At 46.5% G+C, this 18,323-nt stretch overlaps 1 protein-coding gene across 1 annotated transcript in view; it reads left to right on the top strand.

Annotated features, from left to right (window-relative positions):
* MYO5C (myosin VC) overlaps positions 1-18,323 on the top strand; it is an 82,904-nt gene that overhangs the window by 34,341 nt on the left and 30,240 nt on the right. Inside the window, exons 12-23 of the mRNA XM_081140080.1 lie at positions 344-484; positions 2,814-2,939; positions 5,351-5,434; positions 7,279-7,413; positions 7,845-7,942; positions 8,813-8,899; positions 9,392-9,503; positions 10,245-10,456; positions 12,846-13,011; positions 13,654-13,800; positions 15,083-15,247; positions 16,531-16,624. Coding sequence (XP_080996206.1) covers positions 344-484; positions 2,814-2,939; positions 5,351-5,434; positions 7,279-7,413; positions 7,845-7,942; positions 8,813-8,899; positions 9,392-9,503; positions 10,245-10,456; positions 12,846-13,011; positions 13,654-13,800; positions 15,083-15,247; positions 16,531-16,624 — 1,567 coding nt within the window. The remainder of the gene's footprint in view (positions 1-343; positions 485-2,813; positions 2,940-5,350; positions 5,435-7,278; positions 7,414-7,844; positions 7,943-8,812; positions 8,900-9,391; positions 9,504-10,244; positions 10,457-12,845; positions 13,012-13,653; positions 13,801-15,082; positions 15,248-16,530; positions 16,625-18,323) is intronic.

The raw sequence follows: 18,323 nt of genomic DNA, 5'->3' as shown, positions 1-18,323 counted from the left end.
TTCTCACACTGGCCCACAGCCAGCATTCTCCGGCAGGCTGGCTCCGTCCTGGAGAGCAGCAGCGGCTGTGAGCAGGGAGGAGGGACCACCCTGAGTACCTGGGGCGCTGGAGGTGACAGGATGTGGGCACCCACCCAGACTGGGCGGGTGGGTGATTTCCAAATGCACAATAGGAGCTCAGAGGCATTGACTGTGGATAAGGGGCATAGCCAGCCCCTCTGGGTCCTCCACAAACATTGCAAATCTGTCACATGTCTGCATCTTGCAAATGCTCACACCCTACTCTTCAGGAGCGCACTTTAATATTCTGTTTTGCTTTCTGTATTAACTTCTGGATCCCCAGCATGTCTTCAAACTTGAACAAGAAGAATATATGAAGGAAGATATCCCTTGGACTCTGATAGATTTTTATGACAATCAACCTGTTATTGACCTGATTGAAGCAAAAATGGGAATTTTGGAGTTACTGGATGAAGAATGCTTGGTAACTTAAAAAAAACTTTTTTTATCCAACCTATGAGTAATAACAGATTAGCATTTTCAAGGTAGATTTTTAAAAAATGAACCTGTGAATTCTTGGCATGTTACCCAGTTGGCTGGATGTTAGTGCTGGGGCAGCCACCCACAGCAAGGAACCCAAGGGCCAGGTGAGCCTCCCATCCTCAGCATGTGGGGCCCACCCTTGGGCAACATGCATGGCCTCTTAGGTCACATCCAGCAAGGAGGTGCCCTTTGAGGCTGTCCCTAGGTGTGTGGAGAGTGGACATGGAAATAGCAAGTGACCCCCTGCCTGATGTTAATGACTAACAAGAAGTGAGTTTTCTTTTACTTCCTGATTCTATGAGTCAGCCATCGGGGAGGGGGGTGACTGGAAAATCAGCACCATATACTTGGGGAGAAGAGGTCTCTAGGAGTTTTTCTATTCTCATTTCCCTCTGGGAGGAGCAGCTCTGTAGTGAGTCAGCCTAGCAGTGCCCTTCATGGGCCACAGGAACAAATAATCTCCGGGACAGTAGTCATTTTTTGGTTTAAAGGTTGTATTTTGATGTTTAAACATAGGTTCAGAGATTTATTTGTACCAAAAAATAAAATAAAAAAATTATAATGTTGAGGATTTATTGGTGTTTTCTCTCTAGAATTCTCAGCCCTGCCCCCGGTGCCTTAGTGATATAAGATTAAAGGGCCAGCGTCAGTGCCAAGTATTCTGGGATGATCTGCTTGGGGCAGGAGGCAGGGGTCAGAGGACAAGGTGGCCTCTAGGAAATCACAATTATCCCTAGGTGACCAGTGATACACAAAGGCATGCAGGAGTCATTTGAACACAGTGGGGTATTAGATTCACATCGTTCTGGCTGAATATACTTGATGGCTTTCAAATCACCAGTATCAAGAACAAGTTTTGCAACTTGCTTAGTTTGAGGAGATAAGATCTTGGTGCAAGGAGGTGGTTATTTATTATGCAGTAAAACAAAAGAAAAAATATTTGGGGGGTTGGAGAGGAACTACATTTAGGTGCCAGTCTTTCTCCATAAATCTGAGAATAAAGTCACATTCACATAATGCAATCCGTGCTACTTTTTCCTGAACCTTTGGAGTTCTTTAGGGAAAAAATACAAAAATACCGCCCATTTTGCAGAAGTAAAATTCTTTATTCTTAAGTTATTATATGACCATTTCCTTTTAGTTTATAACATTTTGTTCTAAAAGGGCATTGATATATCCATTTAAATATCACTCTAAAAATTGCTGAGAACAAGGACAGATTTATGCCTAGAGTTGCTTTTATTATTTTTATTTATTTATCTCCAACTGAGAATATGTTTTTTATTGATTTTAGAGAAAGAAGGAGGGAGAGAGAGAGAAAGAGAGAGAGAGAAGCATCAATGTGAGAAGCATCAATCGGTTGCCTCCTGTATGCGCCCAGATGGCAGGGGTGGGGGGGACATACCCGAAACCTAGGTACGTGCCCTGACTGGGAATCAAACCTGCCACCTTTTGGTGTACAGGACATAAAAGGAGCTGTGGACCTAGGGCCCTTCACTCTAAGGTCCCTCGTATCTTGCTTTCTCAGAACGAGTGCTTTTCCATAAAAAAGAAAGAAATCCTATCACTTGTGACAGCATGGATTGACCTCGAGGGTATTAAGCTCAGTGAAATAAGTCAGTCAGAGAAAGACAAACATATGATTTCGCTGATATATGGAATCTAAAGAACAAAACAAAATAGAAACAGGCTCCTAGACACAAAGAGAGAACTGGTGGTTGCCAGAGGGGAAGAGGGTCGGGGGACTGGGTGAAAGAGATGAAGGTCTCTCCTGACTCAAGCATCGTCCCCTACACCAAAAAGGTTTAGGGTTCCATTCCTGGTCAGGGCACATAACGAGGTTGTGGGTTCGAGCCCCTTCGGGGCATGTGAAGGAGGCAACCGATCAATGTTTCTCTCTCACATTGATGTGTGTGTGTTTTTACTCTCTCTCCCTAAAAATCAATAAAAACATATCCTCGGGGGAGGGTTAAGAAAGAACACACACATTGGTAGTTACAGAGTAGTCACAGGGGTGTAAAGTACAGCATAGGAATGTAGTCGGTAACACTGTAATAACTGCGAATGCTGGGTGATCACTCAGTAAGTTATATAAATGTCCAATCACTGGGTTATACACCTGAAACTAACATAATGTTGTATGTCAACTGTAATTGGAAATAAAAAAATTATTTAAATAAAGGAAAGAAAGAATAAGCACTTTTCCTCATCTCTACTCATCTCTCATCTCTAATTTCTTTACTTACTATTTGGTTTGCTGTCTCTTCCAGTTACCACATGGAACTGATGAAAACTGGCTTCAAAAGCTATATAATAATTTCGTCAACAAGAACTCTTTGTTTGAAAAGCCCAGAATGTCAAATGCATCCTTTATCATCCAGCACTTTGCTGATAAGGTACAGTGAGCGTCTGGAAGGATGCTGCGTGGAGGGAGCCAGAGCTGCTCCCTGGACGGAGCAGGCAGGCAGGGACTCCCCAAGCCGGGTCCCAGTCACACAGCACAGAGCTTTGATGAGGGACACGTGTATACGCAACAATTTTTAGTTTGTCTTTATCACAAAATACATGAGTTCCTATTGTCCTGCTTTAAAGGTCAACATGTTGCTAGTGGACCTCATTTCTGAGTTTGGATTTATTGTGAATTCATCAACTTCTTATTTTATTTTCTCCATGAAATTGTTATAATCAACAGCATAACTGTTTCTTGTAACAAAAGCTATACTTTTCTGGAGGTTTTTCTTTTTTTATTAAGCTGTAATATATTTATTATATTGTTCACATAGGTTGGCTGAAGATGATGGATTTTCTAGGTGATCTTTATTTTCTTTATATATCTCCAATTTTTTATGAAACAAATGTTACTCTAACAAAAAGAAATTTATTTTTTAAAGTATCATTGCAGAAAACTTGGAAAATACAGGGCGGAACAAAAGTAGGTTTACAATTGTGTGTATGCAAAACACAGACTTTATTGTTGAATTACTATTCATTAATTACTGTATTTTTTTCTGTACAAACAACTGTAAACTTACCTCTGCCCCTCCCTGTAGAAGGCACGGAAAAAGAAAGGCACCATAACCCCCTGCCCTAAACACGCCTCCTCATCTTGTTTTCCTTCCCTGAGGAAGCTCCTCTCCTCGGTGGGGTGTTTCTCCAGGGGCCTGGCCAGCGCTGAGGATGCTGGGGACAGGCTGTGCTGGTCTGCCCCAGAGGCCGGGGCTGTGGGTCAGCATCTGCTGGTCTTGCCGAGGGACCGAGGGCCTGGGAGGGGACAACAAGCTGCAAACAGCAGCCTTTGTGGGCTGGAGGAGTTCTGTTAAATGTGATAGCCTCCTTGTGCTTAGTGGTTTTCAAACTCGGTTCCTGAATAGATGCATGTGAAATGAATGATGATATGTCAAGTTATATTTTCGAGTTGTCCTTTACAATTTCACATTCGGGGTCCCAAGGGGAAAAGAAAGGATCAGACTTCATACAAAGCACCCATGGGATTTATTTCAGGAGGCTGTCTTTATAACACATAGTTTCTGTACATCTAATTCTCTCACCTGACACCTCCAAGAAGCTCCCCGTAAAAGAACTAATGATGCGGCACCTTGGGTGGACTGTGGATTGGTGGGAAGAAACACGCACACTGTAAGGTCAGCTTAGTTCTCAATTCAGGTAGCCAAGGACATAAAGTCATTTTGAAGGTAAGGCAGCTACTCTTAGATGCAGTAAGTCAGCACACCTTCCCTCGTCCCCAGGCTCGCGACAGGCACGCAGCTCCCTGGGACCTGTCCCCACAGGTGGTCTCCCGGATCGAGGAAACTCTGCATTTGTTACAGCTTTGACCATTTAGACTAGTGGCTCACACCACCAGCCTGGAAGAATTTGTAAAGGGTCTAAGTGCTTCATTCACAAGGGAGTGTTTACAGACAGCCAGTGATCCTGCCTCTTAACCCAAACTCTGCCCAGTCAGGACACTTCCCTACCCACAGGGACAAGGCAGAGTCCTTGCTCTGGGGTCACTGAACATCCTCTCTGCCTCGAGGTTCTAGTACCAAAAGCCTGTTTCCTCACAGTTCATTTTTTATATATTTTTTAACATATTTTTAATTTATGAAGAATATTTGTCACATATTAAAATATATAACTCAGAGGCATAAACCTTGAGGGTCTGAATGTTTAGCAGCCTCCCACCCCCCCGCCAGGTATGTTGTCATTTGAGGGATTCCTGAAGCCTTATGAGTCTGAAAGGGCTGCTTGGGGAGCTTTTCTAAGCCCAGTTCAACCAGTGCAAACGCTCATCCTCTCTCAACCCTACTCTAAGGGCTTTAGGGCCAGCAAAGCTCTGTGGTCAGGTGGTCAGGGTTTTTTTCCTTTCTACCCCATTAATGTTGATTTAGGAAAACATTTCCATTTGAACCCAAAGGACACCACTGAGACTTTTCCTTCTCCTGGTGGCTTCTAAGGCCAAGTGTACCCCAGCCTACGTCTTAGACCTGCGTGTGCACTAACTGCCCACATTGCAGAAAAGGGTCAGTGTGGCCAGAGAGAACTGACAGGTGAGAGAACAGAGTGGTCAGTGGCCAGCAAGAAACCAGGCAGTGGGCAGGCTGGCTCTTTGCATCCAGTGACACATTCTCAGTTCTCTCAGCTCTATCTAATGGGGCGGCTGTGAGAAACAGAAACCGAATCTCTCTTTTAGAAGATTGCTTTCAGAGCCCCTTCATGACTCTTCCTTTAAAAAGAAAAGAAACTTGTGGTACTTAGATGCTGTCTGCTCTTGTCTCTTTGGAAATAATGAATTCCTTTCTCTGTATAGGTTGAGTATAAATGTGAAGGTTTCCTTGAAAAGAACAGAGACACCGTCTATGACATGCTGGTTGAAATCCTGAGAGCAAGCAAGGTTTGTCAAGTCCCGAGGGGTAATTAATGCTTAAGTAATGTTACTAATGTAGATATGTATTAGGAAAAAGTATGAAGCGTGAATGTGTGTGTGTATACTTCCTTGCAGCGGCAAATTATAAGTCAGGCATACAAAAAACTATTTTAATTTTTTTAATTGACTTTTCGGAGAGAAGAAGGGAGAGGGAGAGAGAGAAACATTGATGTGAGAGTGAAACATCGATCAGCTGATTGGCTGCCTCCCATATTCATCCCCCAGGGCATGTTCTCTGACCAGAAATCAAACCGGCAACCTTTCAGTGCATAGGACGACACCCAACCAACTGAGCCACACCGCCAGTGCCAAAAAACTATTTTAGAATTGGTATTAAAATATGTTTCTAACTTCTGAAAGCGTGCAAATCTCTGCTATATGCAAACTCAGAAATCAAGTGTACAGACGACAAAGAGGAAGGATAGCCGATACAGCCGTTTAAAGAACCACAGTTCACATTTTATTCATTCAGTCACAAATACTATTTATGCAGCACCTGCCATATGCCAAGCACTGTCCTAGACTCTGGGGATACAGCAGTGAGCAAGGCAGATGGGGTTCTTGCCCCGGTGGAGCTCACATCCCAGAGGGAGTATCTTAATTAAGCATGTAATCGGCAATGGTAGGCAGTGCTGAGTGCTCGAGGAAAACCAACACACAAGGGAGAGAAAACCACACAGGGATGGATAGAGAGTGGCTGTAGGCTGGGAAACTTCCCAAATCCATGGTTCTGTGTTATCACTGGTGTCACCAAAAGAATGACTTATGGCTTGTTTATTTCCTCTTTAAACATGCCTTTATTAAAATTTGAAAGTAAGGATATTTCACAAGCCTTCATCTTTGTGAAGATTTATCATATTTATTTTCCTTCTTTTAAAAGGTCCCAGTCCTTTGTTGATGTTCATGTATTTTTACCATTTCCCAGACAAGCACGGGCACGTCCACTAAAGATCAAAAATCATAGGCTGTAACACCTTCGGTTATTAAAACTGATTCATGATAGATAATTCCACGTGGAAATGGCCTACATCTTGTATACAAAATCAGTTGACTTAATTGGCCAATTGTTCACTCACCCCCAAGCTTACCCTGGGGTCCAGTCTGGCAGATGGAGGCAGAGTGCGTGGAGGCTCAGATGGGTCTCCCCGCTGAGCACACAGGCTCTCGGAGGCACGGGAGTTTCAGCTCCACTCCTCCCAAGGGCACACAAGGGTACATCAGGCAGGAATTCTCCCCCAAAGGAGATCAATGCCTGATTTAAAAGAAAAAATAGGAGGTTCACTCTAAGAGAGAAGATTGACATTTAAAAAAATAGCTGATGCAGGGTAGAAAGTAATAAGTGTCGTAAAAGAGGTACAAATAAAAGATTAAGATAGTTCAGAGAAATTTGGGATTCTTTCCTGCTGGGCACCAGGGAAGGTATTGTAATGGGTGGGGTGAAAAATATTTTAACAAAACCTTGAATAATGGGCCTGGTTTGGGTCTGTGGGCATGAAAATGTGGGGTGGAAGGGAGGAGAGTCCAGGTGCAGAGGTAGGCCCTATAAATGTTTCCACTTTCCTGACACTGAGTGATACCCACGTGGAGACATTCTCTGCTTCCATTCCTGGGAAGGAAGTCATGGTCATCCCAAATGAGGACAACCCGCTTGTGGAATTGAGATTTGATGTAAAGATTGCCACATGACCCTCCACTGGTTTAGATGGGCTTGCGACCACTTGTGTGGCTGTACCAGCTGGGGCCTGTGGGCGAGTGTTGCGGACACTGAAATCGAGTGTTGCAGACACTGAAATCCTCTCTGCTCCCTCCAGTTTCATCTCTGCGCCACATTTTTCCAAGAAAGTCCGGTTCCTCCTTCCCGTTTTGGTTCAGCGATCACGATGAAATCTGCAAAGCAAGTCATCAAGCCAAACAACAGGCAGTTCCGGACCACAGTGGGGAGCAAGGTACCGGGAGGTGTCTGAGGGTGAGGGAGCCAGGGCTTAGGCTGGCCCCCCTGAGAGGGCACTGGGAGGACCCACATTTCAGGCACCAAGCTTCTTCCAGTGTGGTGTAAACACAAGTGCAAAGAAAAGCAGTAGCTCATCATCATTGCACCTCAACCTCTGAGGCTGCACACACGTGAGCAAACCACACCTTTGCACAGTAACGTGATTTACTGCATCTTCTGCTCTGTGGGAATGTTGGACAGAGTGGTGTTCTGTCCAGAGCAGTAGGACATGCTGATAACCAATCATGGGTTGAAACCTTTCATAATAGATGTTTATGCGTGAAGTTAACTTTTCCTCTTAACTTACCAAGGTGGGACCTTTTTTTTTTTTTGCCTCGATGCAAGTATTGCATTTCAGCACATCTGTTGTCTGACTTTGTCTCCTAGTTCCGTAGCTCTCTGTCCTTGCTCATGGAGACCCTCAATGCAACCACACCCCACTACGTTCGCTGCATCAAGCCAAACGATGAGAAACTACCCTTTGAGTAAGTGTTCCCATGCAGCAGAGGGGAAACTCTGAGCAAGCCAGGGTTCTCCATGATGTTGGAGAGTGGGCTCGCAATTGTCTTGACCTTGACTGTCTGACTCAAAACTATCCTGCCCTTTATATACAATCTCAGCACAACCCCTCTGGCCAAGCCCCCTTATCTCCAGCTTGAAGTAAAGCGGCCAGAGGTGAAAGAATATTCTACACCTGAAGTCTATGCAGCCGAGAAAGCCGAGAATGTTGCTTAATTATGAGAGACTCTGCATGCATTTGAAGGAGAAGGACTGTAGAGGGTCACAGTTTCACCCCCCAACATGGGAGGAGACATTAGACTTGTTCTTTGGGTCTCCGGAAAGTGCTGCAGACCCGTGAGTGGAAGGTCTCACGTCCTCTTAGCTGACTGGAGCTGAAGGGTGGCTGAGGGGATGTGCTGTCCATGGAGGTGGTGAATGTGCGTATGGGTCACCAGAGGGTCAGACCCAAGTCAGTGGGCCACCTGCTGGGTGTCTTGTAAAGGGAACTCAAGCATCAAACGGGCACTTGGATGAGGTTAGTTTGAACATTTCTTCTACTCTGTTGCCATTCAACGCTCAACCCAATGGCATTTCCCCACAAGGCCTCTCCCTGTCACCTGCGCCAGAACCAGTCGCTCCTTTCTCTGTAGCCTCACCTTCCTGAGCTGTTTCACAGGGGGACCATTTTCATTTGACATCAACAGATCTTTGTTAAATATCTGCTGTGCATGTGGCACGTGGATTACAGAGACAGTCCTGCTCCCTAGGAGCTCATGGTCTAGGCAGCCCTGCTGCACTACTTATGGTATTATCATCAATGATGATGGCTTAACGCCTTGTAAAATCATCTTTAGGTTTGACTCCAAGAGAACTGTCCAGCAGCTGCGAGCCTGCGGCGTTCTGGAAACAATTCGAATCAGTGCACAGAGCTACCCATCCAGGTACGTTGTCAGTCCTCGTTTGGGGGAAGAGTGCCCAACTTCAGGTCTGTGCTGAGAACCAAGAGGGTGGCTGCCATGACTTGTCACTATCATAAAATGCTCCCAAGAGTTGTCCCCCTGTGCTGTGGGGGTGCCAGAACTAGGTGATATGCAGGCAGTGAATGGGGCCGAGTCTGCCATCACCACTACCCCATCACCCACTTCAGCTGCTGCTGAGGGTCACCTGGCCTCCCAGTGCCCCTAGGAAAGGGAGCCGGGGTGGGGGGAGAGGACAGTTCTTGGAGCGGAGCATTAACAAAAGCAGTCCGGGCGCAGACAGGTGTGCTCCACATGAGATTTGCATGGTGTCCCAGCAGGGAGGCGGGTCAGAGGTCAGGGCTGTCGTCCCCAGAACAGACCCCACCCCCAGCAGTGACAGGTGAGTCCGCAGCTCTGCAGACATGGCAAGCTCCCTGTCTGGCACGCCTCCTTAGATCCTCTTTGACCTTCCAGGTGGACATACATGGAGTTCTACAGTCGCTATGGTGTCCTCATGACCAAGCAAGAGCTTTCATTCAGTGATAAAAAGGAGGTCTGCAAGGTGGTCCTACACAGGCTCATCCAGGTCAGGCTCGCTCACCTCAAATCGTGGGCTCTTGTCGAGAAGCACGTCTCCCAAATGCACTTCCTCATTTTTGCCTCAGTCTCTGGACTACAATTGTCATGAATGGCTAAGAGGAAAGAAAATGTCCCCTAAACATTTGTGTGCTAAGGAGGTCAAAGCAGACACTCTCCTGACTGCAGGAGTCTCCTTTAGGGACCCAAATTGGAACCCTGGCTTCCCCCAGTGTCCTCCTGTCCGGCTTTGTTCTCCTACCTTCCAGGGATCTTCCATGGGCCTGGTTTATGTTACATAGTCAACCAGTCACAGACACAGCCCTCAGCATGGGTTTAGATTATTGCTGAAGCAGGGAGTCGTGATGGAAAAGAGAGAAGGAGTGACGATGGTCAGGAAAGGGGGTAAAAGAAGCCAGAAACCAAGCCTTTCCTGGTGCCGGTGCTGCTCTGTGGAAACCACGTACAGGAGACTAAAGCTCCCCAGTGGCCCAGCTGAGAACCCCCGAGAAGGCGCAGCCCTTCCCACCCACAGACTCCTCTACTTCAAGTCTATTTCTCCCCCAAAGTGGCTTTAAACAAACAAGTCAACATACACATTTCTAGATCATGACCAGAGTTTTTCTGCTTTATGTCAGAGAACAGATATGTAAAAGTATCAGTGTTTTTGGTATCTTTGAATCTCTAAACATCTTTTCCAAATACTATGGAAAATACTATTGTTTCTGATTACATTATTTTTCTCTTCCAGGATTCTAATCAGTACCAGTTTGGTAAAACCAAAATTTTCTTCAGAGCAGGGCAAGTGGCTTATTTAGAGAAACTCCGACTGGATAAACTGAGGCAGGGCTGTGTTGTGATACAAAAGCACATCCGTGGCTGGCTCCAGAGGAAAAAGTTCCTCCGAGAGAGGCAGGCTGCCCTGACCATCCAGCAGTACTTCCGGGGGCAGCACACGGTCAGGTACGTGGGAGCCAATGAGGACGTGGGGGATTGCGCTGCTTTCTCTGCTGATCACTTCCAGGGGTAGGGGCCTGTCATTCTCCTGGGACCCAGGCTGCATGTCCCTGAGGTGGCTGTAAGCCTCCAGATGAGAAGGGTGTGTCCCTCAGGGACAGGTAGCACTGACTCTGCCTGCTGTGCCCCCGTGGGACAGATGACAACCATGACCCGGAAGAGAGGAAACTCCAATCAGGGTGTCTCTGAAGAGGGTCAGAATTCCCCAGGAGACCAGGGAGACAGACTAGGCCCCTGGTCTGTAGGAACTGAAAATGCCTAAGAAGACCAGGGCCCTGGTGGATCCCCTGAGTAAATATGCCATAAACAGCCACTGACCAGACTACCTGCAGAGGGCAGGAGACAGACCATGCCTAAGGGGATTGATGAGGAGGCCCTGCCAGCAAACAGAACCCTGGAGCAAGGCTACCATGGCTGCCCCAGGGAATGGCTGAGTGGAGAGCAGTTGCACCAGCCTTGACTGTCCCACCCCTCCTTGGGTGCTCCCAAGAGGCCGTGCTGGGCTGGCCAGTGACAGGCATTTCCCAAAAAGCATGTGTGCTTCCATGGGTCTCCCCAGCTCACTCCTTGGCATGCTCTTAGGATGGTTGAAAAGTGAGAAGGCAGATGTGTCACTGAGCCTGACCTCTTCCTGAGCTGGAGGCCTGCCCTCCAGTGGCATCTGGGTTCTCCAGGTGGTTGGCCCATTACCACCTTCATCTCAGCATGTCCCAAACCGAACCTGCCATTACAGCCCCCAGTCCCCCAGGCGACGGTCTTTCTCTCTCTCTCTCTCTCTCTCTCTCTCTCTCTCTCTCTCTCTCTCTCTCTCTCACACACACACACACACACACACACACACACACACACACACACAGAGCCATGCTTCTGAGTTCAGTTAATAGCTGCAGTCTCCAGGGCAGGAAACCCCAGACTTATCTTCTTCCCCAGATGTGTGCGCGCTTTCCATTCAGGAATCACGGAGGCCTGTCTGTTCCATGCACCTTCACTTGCCTCTGTGTGTCTCCCACTCATTCATTCCTGGGCGCCTGCCCTGGGTGAGGCCTCATCATCTCTTCCTTATACTCTTAGAGCATGTCCCTTCACCTGCCACCTCTCTCTCCTGTCTTCCTGAAGCAGGGCCTCATTAAGTCACTGTCCTGCTCCTGCCCTGGATGCCTCCAGTGGCCCCTATTTCCTACAGAAGAGCATTCAATCTTTGACATGATACCCAAGGTGCCTGTGGCCTGGATGCATTCATAAGAATGGAAGCTCTGTGAGGACAGGGACCATACTTGTCTGGTTCCCATTACGTTCAGACCTAGGACCTAGCACATTGGCTGTCACATAGTAGGTGTTCAATAAATTTTATAGATATATATATACACACACACACACACACACACACACACACAACAAATGAGGCCCATCTATTTTCCTAACCTCATTGACTACTGACTTTCTCCATGTGTCTTATATTTTAGCAATTTTAGTCAGATTTTCTGAGTGTTTCTAGCACTGCTAGGCTTCTGTGCCTTGGCTGGTCCCTCGGTATAAAATGCCTTTTCCAACCTTTACTGTCTATAGAAATCCTTTCCCATCAAGGACTGGCTCACACATCAGCCCCTCCCAGGCAGTTCTGTAAGATCTCTCTTACGGATCTTTCAGTAGTTATTTTACTTTTGTCACATCCGACTTGGCCATTTGTAAGTCTGTCTGCTCCATGAGGCTGTAAACCCTGAAGGTTAGAGCTTTGTCTTCTCCAGTCCTTTGGATAGGAGTCAACAAACTTTTTCCGTAAGAGCCCAATTATTTGAGCTTTTGGGGCCCTGCAGTTTCTCTCACAACTATTCACCTCTGCCGTTGTAGCATGAAATCAGCCACAGGTAATATTGTAAAGATTAGACGTGGTGTGTTTTCATAAAACCTGACAATCACAGGCGGAAAGCTGCAGGTTTGGCCCCGAGGCCATGGTTTTCCAGCCCCTCCCCGATCTAGAGCCTACAGCCCGATTGCCCACAAGAATGAATGAACTGATGAAGGGGGCAAGTGCAGTGCCGAAGCACAGGTTTGTTGTCACAGCCTCTGTGGGCTGGGAGTGAGGCGGATCGTCAGCCTGGATGTGAAGAGTGTGAAGGTCCGCGTGGTCCCTCGTGCCTGGAGCGAGCACACGCAGATCAGGGTGAAAGGGGAGATAATGACTGACCTGAAGCAGGCATTGCAGTAAACCACCGACAGAGTATAATGTGTAGATTTGCAACACATTTGACTCTTCCATAGTAGGAAAGAGCTGCACAAGCTGTAGAGGTCAGTGCTCTGTGGGTAACAGGTTGACTCCACATTTTTCTTAACCAAGGAAAGCTGTTACCGCGGCAGCCTTGAAAGAGGCCTGGGCAGCCATCGTCATTCAGAAGTACTGTCGTGGGTATCTCATCCGCAGTTTATACCAGCTGATTCGCGTGGCCACCATCACCATCCAGGCCTACACCCGAGGATGCCTGGCCCGGAGGAGGTATCGAAAGGTGCGGCTGAGTCCACAGGCTTCCCCCAGGGCTCGTGTTATTTTTCATCAACAGTACAGGCAACCTCACTTTATTGTGCTTCACAGATGTTGTGGGGTTTTTTTAAATATGTAAATTGAAGGTTTGTGGCGACTCTATGCTGAGCAAGTCTATTGGCACCATATTTCCAACGGGCTCAGATGATGGGTAGCATTGTATAGCAATACAGTCTTTTTAATTGTTATGTGCTTTTTTTTAAGACAATGCTGTTGCACACATAATATACTGCAGTATAGTGTAAACGTAACTTTTATGTGCACTGGGAAACCCAAAAATGCATGTTACTGTATTGCTTTGCTGCGATACTCACTTTATTGGGGTTTCTGGAAATGAGCCCAGTCTCTGAGGTGTGCCTATAGTGAAACAGTTCTGCATGAAGACCTTCCCAGAGCAGGGAGCTCTGGTATGTGAGTGTCCGTACATGTCTGCTACAGGTAGAATTTGCTATTGTTTGAAAAGTCTATTATAGGTCTCTGTGGGTTGATTGAAAGAAATTCATTTTTTGCACTGTGGGAATATTGCAGTAGTTGCACTCCAAACATTGGAGTTGATGAAAGAAAGAATAGAGATCTAGTTTGCATTTCACAAAATCTTGTTTTAAAGATGCTGGAGGAACACAAGGCTGTGATCCTCCAGAAATATGCTCGTGCCTGGCTGGCCAGGCGCAGATTCCAGAGCATCCGACGGTTCGTGCTCAATATTCAGCTTACGTACAGGGTCCAGCGTTTGCAGAAAAAGCTAGAAGATCAGGTAGGTGTTCATAATGCACTTTTCATATTTATTTTTTCTAATAGGCATATTTGGTCTGGGCCAGTTCCTTGGCTATGCAGTTCAAATTTATACTCATGTCAGGAGGTTCAGACAGTTCACATGGAGCCTGAGCTAGAAAACAGAAGCACACTTTAAAGGGCTGCTACATATTGTTGTGTGGGTTGTACACTGCACAGGGCAGCTTCCCAGGAGGGCAGGTGGGTCTGAAACCAGTCTGGTTCTGCTTGCCAGCCCTGGTGTCCTGACACAAGAATACGCTGCCTTGAGGTAGGAGTGCCTTTTTAAATTTGGACAAAGCTGCTGTCTTCACACCAAGCCAGGCTCCCTCGGGATGTACTGGCTCATAGGAGCTGCTATTTCCTAACTTGCCCAAAGGTCCATATGGTCTAGCTGTAGCCCTGCCTAATTTGAGAAGACTCCTAGTGCCATTCCCGCTGGTAGGAAAAAACCCACATGCTCTCTGCTAGTGGGCAAGTGCTGCGGAATATAAAGTGTCTAGATCTATAAAACTCACTCCTGGGCCTGCCATTGTTTATTCTGAGATTCTCCTAAGGTGAACTTTAAATCTAGCCTTAAACTATACCATGAGGGTCCTTAGTAAATGGATAAATATGCAAGCAAATAAACTTGAAATTTTGATGGAATTTCCCCTGATTGCACTGTTATGTAGCAGGCCTGCATGTTATATGACTTGTGCAGAACATCACTCCAAGTTCAGGGTATCGGCAGAGTTGGTTTCCACTGAGTTGTCTCTCCTTGGCTTGTAGATGGCAATTTCCTCCCCGTGTCTTCAGGTCGCCTTCCCTCTGTGTGTGTCTGTGTCCTAATCTCTTCTTATAAAGACACCAGTCATACTGGATTAGGGCCCCCCCACATGACGTCATTTTACCCTAATTACATTTAGAGACTCTGCCTACAATTCAGTCACATTCTGAAGTACGGGGTATTAGGACTTCACCGTGTGAAATTGGGGGACAATGGGGAACATAGTTCAGCCTACAGCACTAGAGTTGTCTGGTGCTCCAGGGCTGGACTGGCCACTGAAAGAGCCACCAACCAGCTCAGGGACCCATTTGTCTGACCAGATCTGCCACTGTTCTCACTGGATGAAGATGTTTATACACGCCACTGTAATGATAAATGTGACTAGTGTAACTAAACCTGAAAGATTTAGATGCCGCGTGAAAGGTTGTGAGAAGCCAATGGAACGGCTTCTTTATTTGGGATAAACCCCTAAGCACCTGCTGCTGCTTTTCTGCAGAACAAAGAGAACCACGGACTGGTGGAGAAGCTGACCAGCCTGGCTGCCGTTCGGGCCGGCGATGTGGAGAAGATTCAGAAACTGGAATTGGAACTGGATAGGGCAGCTGTCCACAGGCACAATTACGAGGAGAAGGGGAAGAGATACAAGGCTGCCGTGGAAGAGGTCTGTGCTGGGTGCGACTCGCAGTAGCTGTGAGTCTTCCCACGGGAGAGAGCGCAGCGTTTTCCCGCATTGCGGATTTTGCTGTTGGCTTCCATCATCAGAGGGACCCTCCCTTTTGGAGGACAGGAGGGCAGAGCCCTAGACTCTATGGGAGGAAGAGGAACACAGGCTCTGAAAAACACAACATAAAGTTTCCTCTTCCTTTCAACTTCTAGAAAGTGATGAAAACCCAAAAAGGCGCCCTGGCGGCTGCTTTCCCCTCTGCCAGGGTGATCTTGGTCCCCTGTTGCTGGCCCATCTGGCGTGTTCCCTGAAACATCTCACCCAGAAGAGCAATGCTTAGGGCAGGTTTTCATCTCTGTGATGGAATGAGAAGAGCAGCAGACATAAAAATCCAGTGTCTCAGGTTTAAATCTTGTCTTTGCTGCTATCTGGCTGGGTGGCCTTAGGCAAGTGACCCTTACCCTCTCTGAACTTTAGTTCCCTCTTATGTAAAATGGAAATGACAGGAAGGGACTTCACAGCATTGTTGTGAAGATGAAATTGTCAGATGAAATAATTTAGCCAAATGCTTAGCATAGAACCTTGCACAGGTGCGAGCTGATGTTTTCTAAGGAGGTAGTCTTTATTACCGCCTATTCTCCTACACTTTCCAGAGTCCTACAGCACCCAAGGTTGTGGCAGCCTGGAGTCTCAGGGCAGCTCTCTGCCCTCCCTATGGCCTGGTGCCTGGCTGCTGGCATTGTCCCCACTGCTGGTCACCAACCATCCATCAGCACCATCAGCTGCCAGCCAAGCAGACACTTGACCACGAGAAGCTAAAATAATAGAACTTCTGTCACGATCACTCAACCTTATTTCCTGAGTCATAACACTTCAAAATGTGAATCCATATTACATCCCAAATAATTTACATCCTATTAAATATGTAAATACCCTGTCTATTGAGAAGCTCAGAAAAGAATAGAGAAGATTCCTTGACTTGGAGGCGACCTTGGTTTGGTTCTTTCTCCTTGATTTCAGCCATTGCAGGTTGGGATCTAGTGTCTGCTTGAAGTTATATGGAGCCCTTGCATGTGAAAGTAAATGCAGCGTCTTGCAGTGGGCTGATGCTGGCTTTATGCATGGGTAGGATATGCATGTGTGTACACGTGCATACATACATACATAAATACACACGCACACACTAATTTAAAAATATACAGCTTTCCACCAAGGAAGACAATGGTGACAAAATTTAAAATGAGGTTTTCAAAAAAGTTGTTTTTCCTTCCCTTTGCTAGAAATTGGCAAAGCTTCAGAAGCATAATTCAGAGCTGGAAGCACAAAAAGAGCAGATACAACAGAAGCTTCAGGAGCAGACTGAAGAGCTAAAAGGTAAAGCCCAAGTGGCCTGATTCATACATCCCATATGTTCACTTGCCCGATCATTCTGGAAATAACTATTGGCTGTGAACCAAGTTTTAGGCAGAACCAGGAATCTCTGGTGTATACTTAGTATAACAAGAAAATGTTTGCTCCACAGAGAAAAACTATATTTAAACTGTGGTAACTTTACCCTATAGATTCATCTGTTTTATTTCCATCTTTTGTCAGACAGCACAGCAATCCCTGTCTCAGGGCCCCCTGGGCCATTTGCAGGGTACAGATGTTTGGGCCATAAGCCTGGAGCCTTTCATCACAGCTGGGAAAGGATATGTGTGTGTCTGTGCATGTGCATGGATGTGCTGTGGGTGGTCGGGCTAATATTGGAGTCGTGTTTGTTGTTTTCCAAGGATTTGAAGTCAGATTTCAGATCTGTCCTAGTTACTTGGTCTGAGGAATACCCACATCCTCTGCCACTGCCCTGGTCCTGAACACAGGGTACTCTTAGCTCCTGAGCCACAGCACCCTCAAGCTGTCAGGCACAGACACTTGGAACCAGTGGCAGTATTACTTTTATTTAGGGATGGCAAGCAGCCACTCTTAGCCTCACTCTGTCCATTTGTAGCTTTCCAACTTGAATTCCAATCACAGGCACTTGCTCAATCCCAACAGGCTCGTGAGCCTGACGGTTCCAGAACAGATGGTTTAAATCACCACACTCAATTGCCTGTCTTTTCCAGGGACCTTTTCCTTAAGCTCTGACGTGGGGCACTCGAGGCATGAGGTTCAGGCCTGGGCATCTAGCACACCCCAGGCCCAGCAGGGGTGGGTACTCCAGGATCCAGAGCACAAGAGCCCTGGGGGTCCAGGTCAGAGTGTGAAAGGAGCCAAGTCAGTAGGAGGGAGTGAACATCCCAGGTCCTGGCAAGGAGAGCGGGGAAGGCTGCTCAGATGAAGCCAAGGATGAGCCTGCCCTCCTGCTCCAGATGCTGTGTGCCCTCCACCCTGTCTGTAAGGACCGATGATGAACAGAGGAAAGTCAAGGGTCTGAGAGTAAACCTTGAACCTGAATTAGGGAAAGCCTTACCCATCGTCACCTTTTTTAGTACAATATACTCCTCTTGGGTGTTTGTTCTTTTTTCTAATTTTAAATGGAATTTCCCACAAGAAAATTTAAATTCCCACAAGTGTGTCCTGAAAATTACATATTTGATAGCATTAACATGTTTGCATGGATAATTTTATATCTTCTTCTAAAAGTGCATGAAGACTTTCAAACCCGGTGTTTATAAACTGCTTATCCTGAGGGTCTCCCCACATGTGGCAAACAGTGTTTTATGAAAAGCACCAGCCTTTGCTTACCCTGTGACCTATGACTGAGGCATATGATCAAAGTCATTTCCCCTTTTTGAAATTCGGACACCATTCCTTTGCTCTTGGGAAGAAAGTCACATTTGAGCAGCCTGTTTAACCACTTTGCAAGTGGCCCAAGATGGTAAGCACCGGAAGCAAAGCCAGCTCTGTGAGTGAACTGAAAATTGAAATTATATCAAATATAATTTAACCATAGACATCTTCCCTCATGTTTTCTAGCTGACTCATGGTTTTCTAAAGCAGTCATTTTCATCCAAGGACATTTGACACTGCATGGGACAAACTATTAAACTACTGGCTTTTTTTTTTTTTAACTAAATAATTTGGAGAATTGCTA

Source organism: Miniopterus schreibersii (assembly GCF_964146895.1).
Source record: "Miniopterus schreibersii genome assembly, chromosome: 1".
Classification (NCBI taxonomy): domain Eukaryota; kingdom Metazoa; phylum Chordata; class Mammalia; order Chiroptera; family Miniopteridae; genus Miniopterus; species Miniopterus schreibersii.
The sequence above is the reverse complement of the archived record's forward strand: the minus strand, read 5'-3'. Positions and strand labels throughout refer to the sequence as shown.